This window comes from Bubalus kerabau, chromosome 2, assembly GCF_029407905.1.
Source record: "Bubalus kerabau isolate K-KA32 ecotype Philippines breed swamp buffalo chromosome 2, PCC_UOA_SB_1v2, whole genome shotgun sequence".
NCBI lineage: Eukaryota > Metazoa > Chordata > Mammalia > Artiodactyla > Bovidae > Bubalus > Bubalus kerabau.
Genome location: NC_073625.1, coordinates 91033466 through 91052495, shown reverse-complemented (window position 1 = coordinate 91052495; position 19030 = coordinate 91033466). Strand labels below are relative to the sequence as shown.

The 19030-nt window shown below is 36.5% G+C and overlaps 1 protein-coding gene across 2 annotated transcripts in view; it reads right to left on the bottom strand.

Moving 5' to 3' along the window:
* Positions 1 to 5820: 5820 nt before the first annotated feature.
* The window catches only part of TBC1D23 (TBC1 domain family member 23), a 56435-nt gene continuing 43225 nt past the window's right edge, over positions 5821 to 19030 (bottom strand). Inside the window, exons 14-19 of one of the 2 annotated variants that reach the window (XM_055567918.1) lie at positions 17115 to 17254; positions 15663 to 15707; positions 12655 to 12743; positions 10058 to 10193; positions 8273 to 8467; positions 5821 to 7464 (exon numbers count right to left, since the gene is read on the bottom strand). In XM_055567918.1, the coding sequence (XP_055423893.1) occupies positions 7383 to 7464; positions 8273 to 8467; positions 10058 to 10193; positions 12655 to 12743; positions 15663 to 15707; positions 17115 to 17254 (687 nt within the window). In that variant the 3' untranslated portion in view covers positions 5821 to 7382. The remainder of the gene's footprint in view (positions 7465 to 8272; positions 8468 to 10057; positions 10194 to 12654; positions 12744 to 15662; positions 15708 to 17114; positions 17255 to 19030) is intronic. The other variant, XM_055567919.1, reaches the window with a different exon arrangement.

Here is a 19030-nt window from a genome sequence, read left to right as displayed (position 1 = left end):
GTGGGGTGCCATTGCCTTCTCCGTGTCTTCTTTCAAGCGCACCTCAAATAGCTGTTAATCTCTTGCTGTTTCAGTAACATCCTTGTAGTCAGATACCGAAAGGCAAGGGACAACCTAAATCGGGGTGGTGTGCTAGTAATTGTTTAACAACCGATCTCTCCGAGTCTAAACAAAAAGATTGAACCTCTTGCTAGTTGAATCACCTCTGAGGCCAGGGGAGATACCTTACCTTATACTGATTGTTGTTCGGTCGCTCAGTCGTTGGTGGCTGATTCTGTGACCTCATGGACTGCAGCAGGCCAAGTTCCACTGTCTGCCTGTCTCTCCTGGAGTTTGTTCAAATTCATGTCTAATGAGTTGGTGATGCTATCGAACCAGATTGCCTTGGGGGATTTGAACAAGTCCCCAGAAGGAGTATAGAATTATCTCGGTTGATTTAGGCACTCTGGGTTTGGAGTACAAGGCTGCTATGAGATGCTGCTGCTGCTGCTAAGTTGCTTCAGTCGTGTCCGACTCTGTGTGACCCCAGAGAGGGCAGCCCACCAGGCTCCCCCGTCTCTGGGATTCTCTAGGCAAGAACATTGGAGTGGGTTGCCATTTCCTTCTCCATGCATGAAAGTGAAAAGTGAAAGTGAAGTCTCTCAGTCGTGTCCAACTCTTCGAGACTCCATGAACTGCAGCCTACCAGGCTCCTCCTTCCATGGCATTTTCCAGGCAAGAGTTCTGGAGTGGGTTGCCATTGCCTTCTCCGCTATGTGATGAGACGAGGGGAAAAGAGAAACTAGGTTCAGACAGAATATTGTCAACAGCAGTTCAGTCCTGCAAGGAGAGCCAACCAGTCCATCCTAAAAGATCAGTCCTGAGTGTTCATTGGAAGGACTGATGTTGAAGCTGAAACTCCAATACTTTGGCCACCTGATGAGAAGAGCTGACGCATTTGAAAAGACCCTGATGCTGGGAAAGATTGAGGGCAGGAGGAGAAGGGGATGATAGAGGACGAGATGGTTGGACGGCATCACCGACTTAATGGACATGAGTTTGGGTAAACTCCGGGAGTTGGTGATGGACATCGAGGCCGGGTGTGCTGCAGTCCATGGGATCGCAGGGTCAGACACGACAGAGCGACTGAAGTGAATATGCTGAAATCTGCTAATACTGTTTTAGGTTATTTGCTTTTATTAGGTTTGATTTTTAATTTTTTTGTTTGTGCTTTTGTCAAATTCGGGGAATCAAAAAGTAATAAAACAAAAATTTGCTACCTTTAAAATTTTTTTTAAATAATTTATTTTTGGCTGTCCTGGATCTTAGTTGCTGCACAGGCTTTTCTCTAGTTGCGGTGAGTGGGGCTACTCACTTGTTTCAGTGTGCTGGCTTCTCATTGTCGTGGCTTCTCTTGTTGTGGCTCTAAGGCACAGGCTCAATAATTATGGCGCACAGCTCAGTTGCTCCATGACATGTAGGATCTTCCCGGATCAGGGATTGAACAGGTGTCCCCTGCACTGGCAGGTGGACTCTTCACCACTGAGCCACCAGAGAAGCCCAATTTGCTATGCTTTGTGATGGTCTGGAATAGTTCAAATTATATTGAAATATATCTTAGTTTTTAAAAGGATACTATAAAAAACATTTTGAGGACAATTAAGGGACATTTAAATATGAGCTGGATATTAGTTGCTTTAACGACTTTTTTGTGAAAACTGTGATTATGCCAGTCTTCATCTGAGAACATGCATGCTGAAGTATTTAGGGATGAAGCATCAGAATGTCTGACTTGAAAATGATCAGCAAAAAAGAAAATATGTTCTTAGTAACTATGGGGTTTTTGAAGCTTTAACAGACTAACTGGACTTGGCTTTGCAGCAGGAAGATCTTTAATAATCTTCTAAACTCTATGTGCTGTGTTTAGTTGCTCAATTGTGTCTCTTTCTGATCCCATGAACTGTAGCCCACCAGGCTCCTCTGACCATGGGGATTCTCCAGGTAAGAATACTGGAGTAGATTGCCATGCCCTCTTCCAGGGGCTCTATCCAACCCAGGGATAGAACCCAGGAATCCCACATTGCAGGCAGATTCTTTACCATCTGAGCCACCAGGGAAGCCCAAACATATTGCAGTGGGAAGCCTATCCCTTCTCCAGAAGAACTTCCCAACCCAGGAATCGAACTGGGGTCTCCTGATTGCAAATGGATTCTTTACCAGCTGAACTATCAGCTACCAAATTCTGCTATTCTTACGGTCTACTAAGGTTCCATATCGATAACCTCAGACACACAGATGACACAACCATTATGACAGAAAGTGAAGAGGGACTGAAAAGCCTCTTGATGAAAGTGAAAGAGGAGAGTGATAAAGCTAGCTTAAAAATCAACATTCAAAAAACTAAGATCATGGGATCCAGTCCCATCAATTCATGGCAAATAGATGGGGAAAAAATGGAAACAGTGACAGACTTTATTTTCTTGGGCTCCAGAATCACTGCAGATGATGACTGCAGCCATGAAATTAAAAGATGCTTGCTCCTTGGAAAAGAAGTTATGACCAACCTAGACAGCACATTAAAAGCAGAGATATTACTTTGCCGACAAAGGTCTGTCTGGTCAAAGCTATGGTTTTCCAGTAGTCATGTATGGATGTGAGAGTTGGACTATAAACAAAGCTGAGTGCTGAAGAATTGATGCTTTTGAACTGCAGTGTTGAAGACGACTCTCAATTGAGAGTCCCTTGGACTGCAAGGAGATCCAACCATCCTAAAGGTCCTGAATATTCTTTGGAAGGACTGATGCTGAAGCTGAAAACTCCAATACCTTGGCCACCTGATGTGAAGAACTGACTCATTTGAAAAGACCCTGATGCTGGGAAAGATTGAAGGTGGGAGGAGAAGGGGACGACAGAGAATGAGATGGTTGGATGGCATCACTGACTCAAAAGACATGAGTTTAAGCAAGCTTCGGGAGTTGGTAATGGACAGTGAAGCCTGGCGTGCTGCAGTCCATGGGGTCGCAGAGTCAGACACAACTGAGCAACTGAACTGAACTGATTGAATATTAGCTATTACAATCTGATGAAATGTCCTGGAGTTCAATAGTAGTGATGGTCGCACAACTCTGAATACACTAAAACCCACTGAATTGTAGGTAAACCTAATGATACACGGACTACATTTCAATAAAGATGTAATTTTTCAAGTTCAAGCTGTTAATAGTATAGGTGAAATATTACTTTCATCACACATTCAACCTGTGGAGTTGAGTCTACCCTAAGTCAAACCGTCAATTTTAAGTAGAACTGCCAACCTATGGCTCTAAATTTAGTATGTTAGAATACCATGTTAAGTTTTAAAGGTACTGTGTGAAACATATCAATGGCAAAAAATGGTTGAATAATCATCAGTACAAATTTATCATCCCTACTAGAAACATGCATTATTAATGGTGGGCTGCTGCTGCTGCTGACTCACTTCAGTTGTGTCCGACTCTGTGCGACCTCAGAGATGGCAGCCCACCAGGCTCCGCCATCCCTGGGATTCTCCAGGCAAGAACATTGGAGTGGGTTGCCATTTCCTTCTCCAATGCATGAAAGTGAAAAGTGAAAGTGAAGTCGCTCAGTCGTGTCCGACTCCTAGTGACCCCATGGACTGCAGCCTACCAGGCTCCTCCATCCATGGGATTTTCCAGGCAAGAGTACTGGAGTGGGGTGCCATTGCCTTCCCCGTAATGGTGGGCAAGTGACATCAAATCTTAGAGGATTAATTTTACACCTTAATTAGTCAGTTCAGTTCAGTCGCTCAATCGTGTCTGACTCTTTGCGACCCCATGAATCACAGCACATCAGGCCTCCCTGTCCATCAACTCCCAGAGTTCACTCAGACTCACGTCCATCGAGTTGGTGATGCCATCCAGCCATCTCATCCTCTGTCGTCCCCTTCTCCTCCTGACCCCAATCCCTCCCAGCATCAGTCTTTTCCAATGAGTCAACTCTTTGCATGAGGTGGCCAGAGTACTGGAGTTTGAGCTTTAGCATCATTCCTTCCAAAGAAATCCCAGGGCTGATCTCCTTCAGAATGGACTGGTTGGATCTCCTTGCAGTCCAAGGGACTCTCAAGAGTCTTCTCCAACACCACAGTTCAAAAGCATCAATTCTTCAGCGCTCAGCTTTCTTCACAGTCCAACTCTCGCATCCATACATGACCACTGGAAAAACCATAGCCTTGACTAGACGGACCTTTGTTGGCAAAGTAATGTCTCTGCTTTTCAATATGCTATCTAGGTTTACACCTTAATAAGCAATACTAATTCCCAGAGATCAGGGAGAGAAGAGGGGTACTCTTTCTTTGCACTAAATTTCTTTGAGCCTTGGTTTTCTCATCTTGAAAAATACAGTAATTCCAAGCTCATGAGAAACGCTGGGCTGGAGGAAGCACAAACAGGAATCAAGATTGCTGGGAGAAATATCAATAACCTCAGATATGCAGATGACACCATCTGCAGAAAGTAAAGAACTACTACAGAGACTCTTGATGAAAGTGATAGAGAAACAGTTGGCTTAAAGATCAACATTTAGAAAACTAAGATTATGGCATCCAGTCCCATCACTTCATGGCAAATAGATGGGCAAACAGTGGAAACAGTGGCTGGCTTTATTCTTCTGGGCTCCAAAATCACTGCAGATGGTGATTGCAGCCATGAAATTAAAAGACACTTACTCCTTGGAAGTAAAGTTATGACCAACCTAGATAGCATATTAAAAAAGAGAGACATGACTTTGTCAATAAAGGTCCATCTAGTCAAGACTATGGTTTTTCCGGTGGTCATGTATGGATGTGAGAGTTGGACTATAAAGAAAGCTGAGTGCAGAATTGATGCTTTTGAACTGTGGTGTTGGAGGAGACTCTTGAGACTCCCTTGGACTACAAGGAGATCCAACCAGTCCATCCTAAAGGAGATCAGTCTTGGGTATTCATTGGAAGGACTGATGTTGAAGCTGAAACTACAATACTTTGGCCACCTGATACAAAGAGCTGACTCATTCGAAAAGACCCTGATGCTGGGGAAGACTGAAGGCAGGAGAAGGGGACGATAGAGGATGAGATGGCTGGATGGCATCATCGACTCAATGGACATGGGTCTGGGTGGACTCCGGGAGTTGGTGATGGACAGGGAGGCCTGGCGTGCTGCAGTTCATGAGGTTGCAAAGAGTCGGACACGACTGAGCGACTGAACTGAACTGAACCAAACTCATAATACTGCAACCCCTGCAATCCTGGAGGGTACACAGATGTGGGTATCCCAGAGTGAATTCTAGTTGTCTGGTTATCAGACCAGTGGAGAGAGGATACAGCTACATAAGTGCCTGGTACAATCAGTGACAAGTATTTTCATTTGATATTCATGAATAATAACTGGGCTATTAAGATGAGTGAACAATTTTAGACGAGTAGTTCAAGGGAGTAATTTACTACATGTAGAATGTAATGTCATTAGTTTTAAACTCCCTCTTTCCTCTTACCCATCTGGATGAACACAAAGAGGAATCTAATACTTTCAAACCTGAAATTGGAACACTTCAATTCCACTGTAAGGATAGCCCTCAATTTCCTAATTCTGTGGTATCTGCAGAGATTTACAGTTGGGTGGAAAGGGAGAAAGAGAGAGACACTGTCATTAAGAACAAAGTGTTGAGGACTCCCTGGTGGTCCAGCGGTTAAGAGTCTGCACTCTCAATGCCTCCAATGCAGAGGGTACAGGTTCTATCCCTGGTTGGAGAACTAAGATCCTATGTGCATGTTGGCATGGCCAAACACAAAAACAAAAACCCACAAAGTTTTGAGCAAATTGTACTGATTTATTTACAACTGTAATTTATAAAGAGTAACACAAACATCTTTACATTAATATTATGAAAAAAGTCCCATGGCTGAAATGGGCAAAAAATGAGACTTCAGGACATTTCTAAAAGGGGCACCAAAAGAAGGGGGAAAATGCAATACAACAGTCGTGGGGAGTTATAAATATCAAGTATTGTATCAGGTGCAGTTTCATGCAAATGTCTTCAACCACTCAAACTGTTTTTATTTAGATACGAGAATAAAATATCTTGAACTATGTTGCCTTTTATTCACTTGATTTCCTTTAAGTAAATTAAAATAACTGGCTGTAAACAGGATACATCTGAATATTTCTATTAACCCCTAGAGATAATCCATGACATTTTAGGACATGGTGGGTTGTGAGGACTTGTTACTTCCCAAACAGATTTTTGTAAGCAGTCATTCCATGGCCCCAAATGTGTTCCTGGATTTCTTTCACCAAATGTGTCTAACATAAACCTCAATGAATTAAACTAAGAAAGCTGCAAAATAAAGCAGACCACTTGCAGTTTTGTCATATTAAGAGAATAAAAATCATTTCAAACCACTAGAACTTTAATAAGAAAACAAAAAACAAGAGAAAAATATTTCATGAAGTGATGATAAAAACTAGTTTATACACCTCTCTGATCATCTAGCTTTTCTTTAAGTCCGTATTAGTGTGGTCACAGACATAATCTCACAGAAGATAAATCCATGTGTGCTCAGCACCTGTTTTGAAATATCCTAAATCAAATACTCCTCTTGTAATAGAGACCAATGACACTTGTAAAGATACAATTTTGTCCCCCAAGTGTTAATTTTAATCTTAACATGCCTACCTACTTATTATAATGCTTTTAACTGCTTCTTAGATACAATTAAGATGAAGTTTAGTATCTAAAGCACTCAGTTAAGATTATTAGCTAATGGTACAAAGATGACTTAGAAACTGATGTTTCAACATTTTACTAGCTGGTCTGAATTTGAGTTGGCTGGAATCTTCATCCATTTTATTAAAAAGATTTCACTCTTTTTAAGAACAGAAACGGCAAGCTAATTATTGATCTATATAATACTTTTTAGTTTCTGATACTGCTCAGTGGGTAAAACTAAATGTAGCAATTAAAGGGGTCTCTTCAGTGAATTCTATCTCTAATTTTCAGTGAAGACATTGCAAATACACATGTGTATGGTTGTTTTTAAATCTGAAACTGATGCATGTTCTCTTAAAACAGCTCTTCAAAACAGAACTGCATTCTGCACCCTTAGTTTGTAAGGGCACAGGGTCAGCTACTTTAAAATCATTTGATAACTGACCTTTATAAGAAATCATTTTACAAAACCAAAAATGCAAAAGAAAATTAAAAAAAAAATTAACTGTCCAGAAATTGATTATAATAATTTATACTTTCTTAGACTTGCTATTTAAGCACCCCCACAAGCAAATTAAAGTCTCCAATTAGTATTCAGTCAGGAAAATATGTCCATATTTCTCTTGGTTGCCTTATTTCTTTTGAAATAATTTTCGTTTATATTAACTTTCCAAAGCATCCAAAACTTTCATGATCTGTTGTTTTATGGCTTTGGTAGCATCTCCTGCATTTGGAATCAAATACCTATGGGGGGAAAAATATATGTTAATAACAGTGCCTTCTGTTGAGGACTCAGATTGCACTTCCAATGGGGAAGTGACCCACAAACCCAGCACAGATGCCCTCCCATGTACACCCCGTGACTTCTCTCAACATATACTCAGAAGTGCTATTTTGAAAGAAAGAAAATTCAAATGCAAAATGATTTTTCTTATTGTGTAGAGCAAGGTGGAATGAACTGGAGATCAGGAGTCAGGAGGGCTAGAGTTCTAACACAAGCTAAGTGTGAAGATCTGGAAGTCACTCAATCCCTCTGGGCTTCACATTGTTACCTGTAAGACGATTTAGCTTCAAGAGCAATGTGGCTACAGCCCTGATGCCAGTCCAAGAACTGTCTGTCACTGGTCCACAAGAAGGCGAGGAGGAGCTTGTATCAGACTGTTAACTAACTACATCATCCAGCACACTGCTTAGTTCACTGAGACTTTTCAAAACAAGAACTTTTTGATGAAGGAAAATAAAAACAGTGACTTACATTCCGAGAAGAGCTCATTTAATTGCAAAGCAGCATGTAGTGCAGCACTGGTGTAGGGTATTCCTAAAGACCCTTCTGTCAAAGTCTGTGAAGTTAGCTATGGCACTTAATGAAATCATGTGCTAATGCCTAATCCATATATTACAACAAATTTCTAAGGAAAAGATAGCAGGAATACCAATAAAAGTGGTACAGGTATCCTCTTCCACCATCCATTTCCCCAAAGAGAGAAACAAATCATGTTTAATCATGAACTAATTCAGTAATTCAGGTAATATCATCCTTAGAAAATCTTACCTTTCAATTGCCAAGATTTCTATTCCTGAAGCACTACTGTTTCCATACTTGAAGGTAATTAGCTCAGGATGTTTTTTTTTGGATGTTATTTTAACTACAGAATTTAGTGCTTGTCGAGACTGTATATAGGCCAATCCTTTCCGTGAAAGAATCTCCCTTAAACAGTACATATGTGTTGCAGTAACCAACAGATGACTTGAGAGAGACAAAAGATTAAAAAAAGCAAAAAGAAATGTCATTCAGAACAGCTGTTACTTCAACAGTCCCAATTATAAAAAATGTTCAACTCCAGATGAAACTACTTTTGAAGGCAAAGGATCACTATTGATTTAAATAAGCTACCTAATGACAGCTTTTAATTTTCCTTCAGTTGTAGGCAAAATTAGTGTTTTATTGACAGATAAATTCTGTAACTATTTAAGAGTAAAGTTTATATTTAATATAATAAAAACTATAATATAATTAGAAATTATTAAAATAATGGATTTTTGGAATCTAATCTACATGGTATTTGAAATATACTACCTTTCAGACTTTTAACAGCAAACTATCCTCATGCGACATACCATAACATATACTTTATATCAAAGACCACTAAGCAATACCTGGACTGCCTTACATATTTAGTAATATTCTGAAATGGGCCCCAAAGACAAAATAAGGATAGAATTATTAACACCCACACCATGCCTTGTGTCTCAGTTCACTTTTAGTATAGTAATAGTACTCACACACTTTTATGAAATACAATAAGACAGATATCCAGAATGAGGGACATTCTGCAGAACAGCTGACCTAGACTCAAAGATTTCACTCATCACGAAGAAAAGCGGGAAGTATGATGAGGGGAGCACTACTGTTGTTCAAGGGATGAGACTAAGGAGAGAGAGAAGGCAAATGCGATGTGTAAAACAGGACTAGACCCTGGATCAGGAAAAAAGGATAAAGACTCTAAAAGATACCTTGGAGACACTGTGAAAAATTCACATGTGGTCTGCATGTTAAATGATGCTCATTTTTAAAGTTTTAAAGATGTGACAGTGCTATTGGAATTGTGGAGGAGACTATTCATATTCTTGAGAGATTTACGCTAAAGCACTTGTCATATTTATAAGCTGCTCCTGAGTGGTTTGACAACAGAAAAGTGTGTATATGTGTATGTATTTACAAAGATATTTATACAGAGAGATGGGATAGTGTGAAAAAAAGTAAAAGTAGCTGAGTTTGAGAGAGGCTTATATTCTATGTATTATTCAACTTATCTGTTTAAATTTTTCCCAAAAAATTACCTAAGAAATATTTTTTTAAAAACCAAGATATATAATACAAGCTGACAGAAGAAATTCTATCTTACTGTACTTAGATACATAGAATTTCTTTCGCACTTAACCTTCATATCATGACTTCCCTAAATTCAATCTTACTTCTGAAGAAGGCATTTTAAGAAGTACCGAGGGACTTACCTGGTGGCATAGGGTAAGAATCCACCTGCCAATGCAGAGGACACAGGTTTGGTCCCTGGTCCAGGAAGATTCCATATGCCATCAAGCAACTAAGCCCATGCGCCACAACTACTGAAGCCTGTGAGCTCTACCGCTCCAGTAGTTTCCAACTACTACTAAGCCTACATACTCCAACTACTAGAGCCTGTGCTCCACACAAGAGGAACCACCGCAATGAGAAGCCTGTGCACAGCAACAAAGAGCAGCCCCCATGCCCAGCAACGAAGACCCAGTGCAACCAAAAATGAAATTTAGAAAAAAATTCAACTTAAATAAAAAGTACCTAGGAAACATGTGTCCACTTTCTTTCACTTCTTTACAAGGAAAATGATGCTTGACATCTGGCTTGTTTATCCAAGTCTGAATGTTCACAACCTCTTTTCTATCATCATCTGACATTGAAGAACTGTCAATTTCATCTGTAAAGAATTTAAGATGTTAAAAGTGGGTATCACCAACTTTAAAAATGATAGCCTGAAAAAAATTTCAGTAGTATTTTAAACAGACAGGTTGAAAAACAAAACAATCAATTCTAACCCAGCTACTATACTTCCTGTGCCAATGATACTAATATAAAAGTATTATGATGAAACATCACTACATATGGTAAGAAAATCAAGTGAAAATATTACATATATACTTTTATTATAATATTAAACTACCTGAGGAATTTCAACTTTTTTGATTTATACAACATAACTCTAATCTATGACTAGTCTGTAGGGAGATGGTGGAATTGTCCAATAATAATATTACCACCTATCTTGAGGGCAAAAATGGCTGAGTTCTTTTTCTCTTGCTGGTTTCTTTTCCTTTTTTGTTAATTGAAGTACAGCTGATTTACATAATTATATCAGTTTCAGGTGCATAACATAGTGATTCAATATTTTATAGATTACACTCCATCTACAGAATTACTGGTTTCTGATTCTGGGGGAAAATAACAACAAAATAATCCTGGGATAGGTAAGTCTATTTAGTGGGGTTTTACGTGAGAGAAATGTAAGACATTCCTGTTATTCTGTTTTTCTAATTTAAGAAAGGGAATTACACTCCCTAGAGTTAATTGCAGATGTTCTTCTCTTCACTTTTCAAGAAATCAAAATACAAGAGACATAGTAAAAAAAATGAAACCTCACGTATCTATTCACTTCTAGCTTAAATAAAAAGTAAAGCCCTCATGGATTTCTGCCCAATCACATCCCCAAGAAACAGTGACTATCTGAATTTGGTGTCACATCTTTACTTTTAATCAAATGAGAATATTCTTAAATAATATACAGTACTGTTTTGCATTCTAAGTTAACATAAATAATAGACTGCCCAACTGTATTCTTCTCCAACTGCTACCCTATTCCCAACGTTATAAATTTTACCCATGTTGACAATCACAGTTCCAGTTTTCTTATTTTCATTTCTGTGTAATTTTCCAGAGTGTAAATACATATGCATAGATATAAAAATATGATATGTGAAAATACACCAACATTTATTCATCCATTTCCTTCTTTTGTTAATGGAATAACAAATATTTAGGGAAAGATAGACTGATAGTTAACAGGAAAATGACAGAAGAGACAGAGGAAAAAGGAGAAAGGGAAACAATTACAATTAGCATACAGAAGTTTATGAAACAGAAGGTAAGAATAGCTAGAGAAGGTGTTGGGGAAAAGCTATAAAGAAATAAAATACAATGTACTGATTATTTTGTTACACTATAAAAGAGAAAATGTACTTTTAGAGTTTTTATACAAGGATATAAAAATATTATATAGAAGAAAAATAAAAATTCTGTGTATTTGCTTCAAAAAAATTACATACAGAAAATTTTTTTCCCTTCAATGCAGTTTTCAGGAAGGTGACTGTAATATACATTAAACTGTCAAATGTGAGTCCCTCTAATCTGGCAGTCTTACTGGGAAGTATTTACCCTCTAGATACACTTGCAAAAGTTCACCTAGATATATGTGAATATACATTCACGTATACACACACACACACACACACACACACACACACATAAAGATAGCCACTGCTATTTGAAATAGTAAAAAGAACTGGAAAACTACCAGGGTCAACTGGGAGAAGACTGATTTAATTATTGCGCATTTGTATAACAGGAAGTCAGCTGTGGGCTGAGGTGGAAAATACACAATATGTATTACTAAGTGAAAAAAGCAAGATGAGATTTGGGAGTATTCTTCTTCTTGTTTTGTACTTTTATATACAATATGTATTACTAAGTGAAAAAAAGCAAGATGAGATTTGGGAGTATTCTTCTTGTTTTGTACTTTTATATACAACATATATTTAATATACAGTATATATTTTTATATATTTTTTCTAACTCAACACACATTAATACTAATTATGATCACTTAGGGTAATCTAAGCAGTGGGATTATGAACAAAAACAATAATTTTTTAAAACATAAAGACAATCACGAATTTCCCTGGCACAATATCCCCATCTTGTGGCCCTTTAGGATATTGCTTCAAGTTTCAAACGGCTCTTTTCAGATGTCTCAATTTTGAGATTTCCTGAACTTCAGTCCCACAACTCTTAATCCCCTACATGGGTGAATCAAGGGGATTTACATCCAATCCCATGGATTTAAATACTATTTATACACTGATAATTCCCAGATTATCACCGGCTTAGACATCTCTCCTCAACTAGACTCCTGTAATTATTGCCTACTCAGCATTTCTACTGCATAATTTAAGGCATCTAAAACCAAACTCTTAACAGAAAAACCACAGACTCTCCAATCTCCTCTACAGAATCTCACTGTGTCTTGCTGGTCCCAGAACGATCTCTACAATCACTCCTGATGCCTGAGGAAAGCAGTCTGTATAAACAGAAGTGTAGTACCACACCTGTGTCGTATTCTTCCTCATCCCCGATGCTGAAAACAGGCTTCACACCACGGTAAGGCTTACCCACTCTGTCACTGCTGCTCACATGCCTGTATTCAGAGAATTGTAAGAGGGAAATCATCACTTAAGTTTCTAAAGATTTTCCCCAAGTATCATCTGAATATTAAAATACAAATGTTCTTTGTCCACCCCCTACCTCACCATGTACCACCCAGTTTCAGGCCAGCTATGTTAAGGAAATTGAAACAAGATAAGGAAATCATGTTAGCAAAAGTGGCACAAGGGCTTGGTGTGCAGAATGCTTTCAAATCTGTAAGAATTATGTTTTAAACAATTTTGATGTTCACATAAACCAATGCACTGGGACATTCCTTAACCTCTGAGCTCTGTGTCCTCAGCTGTAAAACGGTAATGACAATATCTACTCTTCCTGGTTACTGTGAAAATTAAATCAGTTAATATCTGGTAAAGCTCTTGAAATAATGTCTGGCATACAGCAAGTGCTACATACATGTTTCTTAGACAAAACAGTTTATGAAACCAAATATTCAAATTCTAGTAGGAGTGCCTAAGGGCTTCTCATTCGGGTACAGATGTCTTAAGGTTTTTCCTCCCATTTTTTGTAATTTCTGTTACTTCTGTTTCAATAGAAACTAAGATGCTACTTCTTTTACATAAATAAACCATGAAAATGAATTTGCCTTTCATTCTCAAGTGGAAGAAACAAACAACATGTAAACTCAAACTTAATTAATTCTGTAGGAAGTTCTCTTTTTTATATAAAAATCAATACCTTGTTACTTTTCAGGTAATCTCCAATAAACCAAGAAATAAAATTAAAATATTTAGACAAAATATTACATGTTTCTGGAGAAAGAGTACTATTTGTAGGATAAAGTTCAGCTAAGATAATCTATGATGAAGGAAAATTGTGACTTGCTTTTTCCCTTGTCATGTTAAGATAGAGTTCAATTAAGTTATGTGTCTTAGAATTCAATTTTTCCAAAAAACAGAGATCAAATCTATATTTTAAATAATTTCTTAATACATAGCATCAATAAAAATCATGACCTAATTTGGTTAAATTATACTTAAATCTTTACTTCTCCCAAAACAATATTCCTTAACAGAAAACCAACAGGAGTTGAGTGTATGACAGAACTGTAAATTAATCAATACACTGCTTACAGTTTAAGTTAAAATCATAAAATCATTTGATTTTTATGCTAAAGCATATCTAATGTAAAGTTATCCTGTAAATTAGCAAATTTTACTCATGAAAGACAAAAATATGAAAGAAATAATTAAAATAAAATAAATCTATGCAACTCAGATTCAGCTTTTTTACAAAAGGCAAAGACAAACACAGCTTTACGCAACAATACATTTGTGTCATCTAGATTATAAAATTGTATGAGATCGTGTTATTGGTTCTCTCCTGATATTAAAGCATAATTAAACTTCTATAATATAGAAAGTAACGAAGATAATGTTTACAGTAAATGCTGCACCAGAATGTAAGTATGAATAAACTGACATCCAAAAAAAAGATACCAAGCTATACATTATTGAGCAAAATGTATAATACAATGCAGTTTTTTATAAACAAGATGGCTAAAGATAACCAATAAAGTTCTTAAAAGACTATCAAAAACTGAAACTCAATGTCTGGACTCTTTAAAAAGCAGTCTGTCTATGCTTTTTTGCAGAAACAAAATCTACAAAATAGTCTGAATAGATTTTAACTTTATTTAGTGGGCTCAAAAACAAACCAAATTTATTCTAACTTTTCATTAAATTCTATTTTCGAAATGGATATAATCCCTAGGGACCAGAAAAGATAATTTTTAATTTTTAAAAATTATTTAGGATAAAATTTGGAAGTTAAAAAAAAAAATCAGAATAATTCGATGGTCCTATAACAAGAGAAAACAGAAAGATGATTCACAAACAGATTATAATTTTAAAAGAAGCCATCCCCTTTAAAATTATAAAATTCTAATAGAAGCTCTGTAACTGGCATCATACAGGAGCAGTCACAGTAAATAAAATCTCTTATACATAAGTTGAAAGTAAACTATTGCTAAAAATGCTATTTCTAATTCACTGAAAACATTGAAATGATCTGCCAAAAAAGTCAACTCCATTATTCCAGAGCTTAACTTACTTTTCAAAGTATGACTAGAACTTCTTTTTAAATGTTCATAGGTATTGCTATAATTGATATTCAAATTAAAATCGTAGAAAAGTCGTGAGTATAAAAATGTAAAGCCATATAGTATAAGGTTCTATTGTTTATCCTAATTGAAGATCCAGTAGATTTCTAAACTTTAAACCTATGGAATTTAATAAGTACCCCACTTTACTGGGATCAGAGAAGAGATGGATTATATATTAACATGTCCACTGTGGCCTAATTTCTTTCAAGGAAAAGCAAAAGCAGAACCCTAGAACTGGAGTTCTTTGGAACTGATTTATATAATGTTGTCTCTCCCACTTAAACACATACATCTTATTAAGAAAATTCTAGCAATATTATCAAATGACATAGTGTACATGAAATAACAAGAAATTTGAACCGCAAACTATGCTTTTTTTCAGGTGCTACAATTTTCTCCACTGTTAGGGCATGAGACAGAAGTAAATGATCTCCAAAGCTAATAGCCTCCCAACTCTGAGACTACGTATTTTCTTTGTTTCATCTTCCTCTGTCTTAGAATAAAAACATGAAATTTGTTTTATAAAATTGTGTTTGAATGTATGTGATTTTCATCTGAGGAACAGGATATATAAAGGGAGAGGCAAGGAAAAAAATTTAAATGATCAAGCCAAAAAAACAAAAGGAAAGCATATCAGCATCACACACTCCTAAAAGCAGAATGAGAAGAATTCGGCATTTGAGACAGCTGCATGAAATCTGAGCCAAGACAGCAAGAGGCTTAGAGACAGCATGATGCATGCTAAAGGAAAAGGATGGTCCAATAAAGCTGCGCTACTCATTGGCTTACCGCTCGGTACATGTTCTGTCTGGCCAAGGAAGATTGAAAGACATTCTACAGCAAATTGAGGCAGAGGACAGAACAATATGATTATTAAAAACACAACAGCTTTCAAACAAAAATATAGTATAATCAGTTTTTCTAACCCAGAGTGTATGTTAAAAGAAAATGTTTTGATGATCCCAAGTACAAAGAAAAATGAAGAAAAGCCAGTTTCAAGTGATTCTTTAACAAAGAGAATAGTCTTTTCAACTTAGTATTATCACCAGTTCATTTTAAAATAAAGTTTTAAGTGTTCATGCTAATTGAGAATGCACTAACTAAAAGTATTTTTAAATATAAAGCTTTTGAAAGCAGACACAATTTTAATGAGCAAAAAAAACTTTCAGCCTTGATAAAAAAACTTTTAACGTTATTTATCAGTTGCCCATTTTAGACAAAGTATAGTTTTTTGGATTAGTGAAAATAACCTACATCTTGTTATTTACTAAATGAAAAAATATATATATACCTCTGTGTGCATATGTACTTTATTTAATAAAATGAAAAATAGTACATTCCTTATATTCAGTTCTTAAAGTCAAAATACTTCAACTCTCCTAGGATACTGCAAGTAAGACATGAGACGAAATTAAATACTATAACACATTTCCAAGATCAGGCCTGCTTAGAAACGAATTTCACACTGGAATTATTAGGTTAGCTTTGAACTCTAAGAACAAGAAAGATCAGTGAAACTAACATGCGGAGAAAAAGAAAACATATTGTGCACTCACAGTCCCAGTGAGAAACAATATAACAGACATTTTTAAACTTCCTTATCATTTGTTAGCTGGTTATTATTAGTATTAGTATTAGTTGCTCAATCGTGTCCGACTTTTTGCTACCCCATGGACTGTAGCCCACCAGGCTCCTCTGTCCATGGGATTCTCTAGGCAAAAATACTGGAGTGGGTTGCCATTTTTCATTTGTAATTCATGGGAGAAGTGAGGTCACACATGCTGTGAACAAAATTCTATGAAGATCTGAATTCTTAAACTTAAGAAAATGAGGTTCTGCTTTATTTAGTATGACTCAATTTTCTAGGTTTTAAATTCCTGAAGCCAAGAAAGAGATTACTGCTATGAGATTACTGCACTTAACAGATGATTCCAACCACCTGACAGGTGGGATTATACATAAGAGTGCTGGAATATTTTTTTCTAGTGAATGGCTTGAAGGGGCAGAACTATTATTTGCCACCTATTCTGGGCAGTGGGACAAGAGAGTAATCTTCCTAGTCAAACTTTACAGCAATAAAGAACATCTCTGTGATGATAATGAAAACTGGAATCATCTAATAAAAAAACATAATTTACAATCCTTTTTTAAAGCACATTCTATTCAACTAACATTTACTGTAAGATAATTTTCTTTAGCTTGAATTACTCATCACAAATTCATACTGTATAAGTAACTCACCGGTCCACAGGAGTTGATGTATTCTCAATAAAGCTGATAACTTTTTCCCTGACATTAACAGATTTTGTCTTCAAAGCAACAGTCATTTTATTAACTAATGATTTCATTCCTCTATCATTTGAACCATTAGAAGATTCACCCTAGGGGGGAAAAAAAAGAATTTACTGATGAATTAACTGCTCTCCAAATGACTAGCAAGACACACTACTGCTGAAGGCTGTCTCGATGTTATGCACTGAACTGGGTGCACCTCCTACCACAAAATCATATTTTAAAGTCCTAATTACCCAGTATACCTCTGAAAAGGACTGTAGGTGGAGACAGGGCCTTTAAAGAGTAAATTAAGGTTAAATGAGGTCATGTAATAGGTAGGCCCGATCCAAAATGACAGATGTCCTTACAGGATAAAGGGGAGACATCAGGGACTTACAAGCCCAGAAAAAAGGCCATGTCATCTGCAAGCTGAAGACAGGTGCTTCTGGAGAAATTAAACCTGTCAACCCTTTGATCCCAGACCTCTAGCCTCCAAGACAATGAGGAAATAAATTTATGTTGTTTAAGTCACCTAATCGGTTGTATTTTGTTAAGGCAACCCGAGTAGACTGACACACTGGGTGAAATCATTTTAGGAATGGAAGGTAGAAATGAAAACTGAGGATATGCATTACATACATAAATGTGTGCGACCTGAAACTACCTTTTATTCAGTAAGAAATAAAAGTATTGATCTCTTCTTAACTCAGATAACTCTAAAAATAAGTAAAATTACAATCACAGTATCATTCATATAGCTAAATTTTGAAACATTTATTCTTTGTAAATTTTTGCTGTTTAAGACATTATTACTTAGGTCTTTATTTCTCAAGAAAAGTCATCTTTATGTACCTCGTGTAATAGATTTGAGTATAATTCTTAGATTGCATATAACTGTTCCTTTATATCCTACTGCAGCGGTTCCCAGTCCTTTTGGCACTAGGAACCAGCTTCGTGGAGGACAGTTTTTCCACAGATGGGGGCTGGAAATAGTTCAGGCGTTAGGGAGTGGCAGATGAAGCTGCTTTGCTCATTCACCTCCCGCCACTCACCTCCTGCTGTGCTGCGCAGAGGGTTTCTAAGAGGCCTGGACCTCTGCCCTACAGGCAAGTTGATAGCAGATGTCACAAGTTTAAAAATTTGCCTATCTTCTGCCCATTAATTCCTCTTCAGGATTTATGGGAAGGAAATAATCAGAAAATGCCCTAGGATTTAGTCACTAAACTATTTTTTAAAAAGTTTAAAAAACAAGCATTTAAAAATATTAGAAAATGCTCAAACGTTCAGTGAAAAAGCAGAAAATAAACCTATTTGTACACTCTGAGCACTACTTTTAAAATATAATACTAAAAAAAAGCATTATAAAAGATGTGAAGAAAATATTTCAAAATATGAACAGCTGTTATTCATGGTTAGGTAACAATTAATTTTGCTTTCTTTATATTTTTAATATTTACATATGATGCTATAATGAAATGTATTATTTTTATTTTTAAAACAAGTCATTAATTAAAATGTATTATTTTTACTTTTAAAACAAGTAAGTCATTAACTAAAATATGTTACTTTTATTTTTAAAACAAGTAAGGCATTAACTAAATAACATAAAAATCATGTTTCCATTTCCATATCCAACTTCAAAACCAAATTATACTGACCATGGAATTCTTTCGTACTTTAGAAGATAACACATCTTTTAGAGTTTCTTTAATAGCCTCAATCATTGCTTTTCAAATCTGAAGATAAAAACTTCAATAGAGAGACTATCCAATGCTGTGGGTGGGAATATAAATTAGAATGATGTTTTTTGGAGGGCAATTTGATAATAATGCAGAATTCTAAGGATTTTGACATGTAATCTTTTGATCAGGTTATTTCATTTA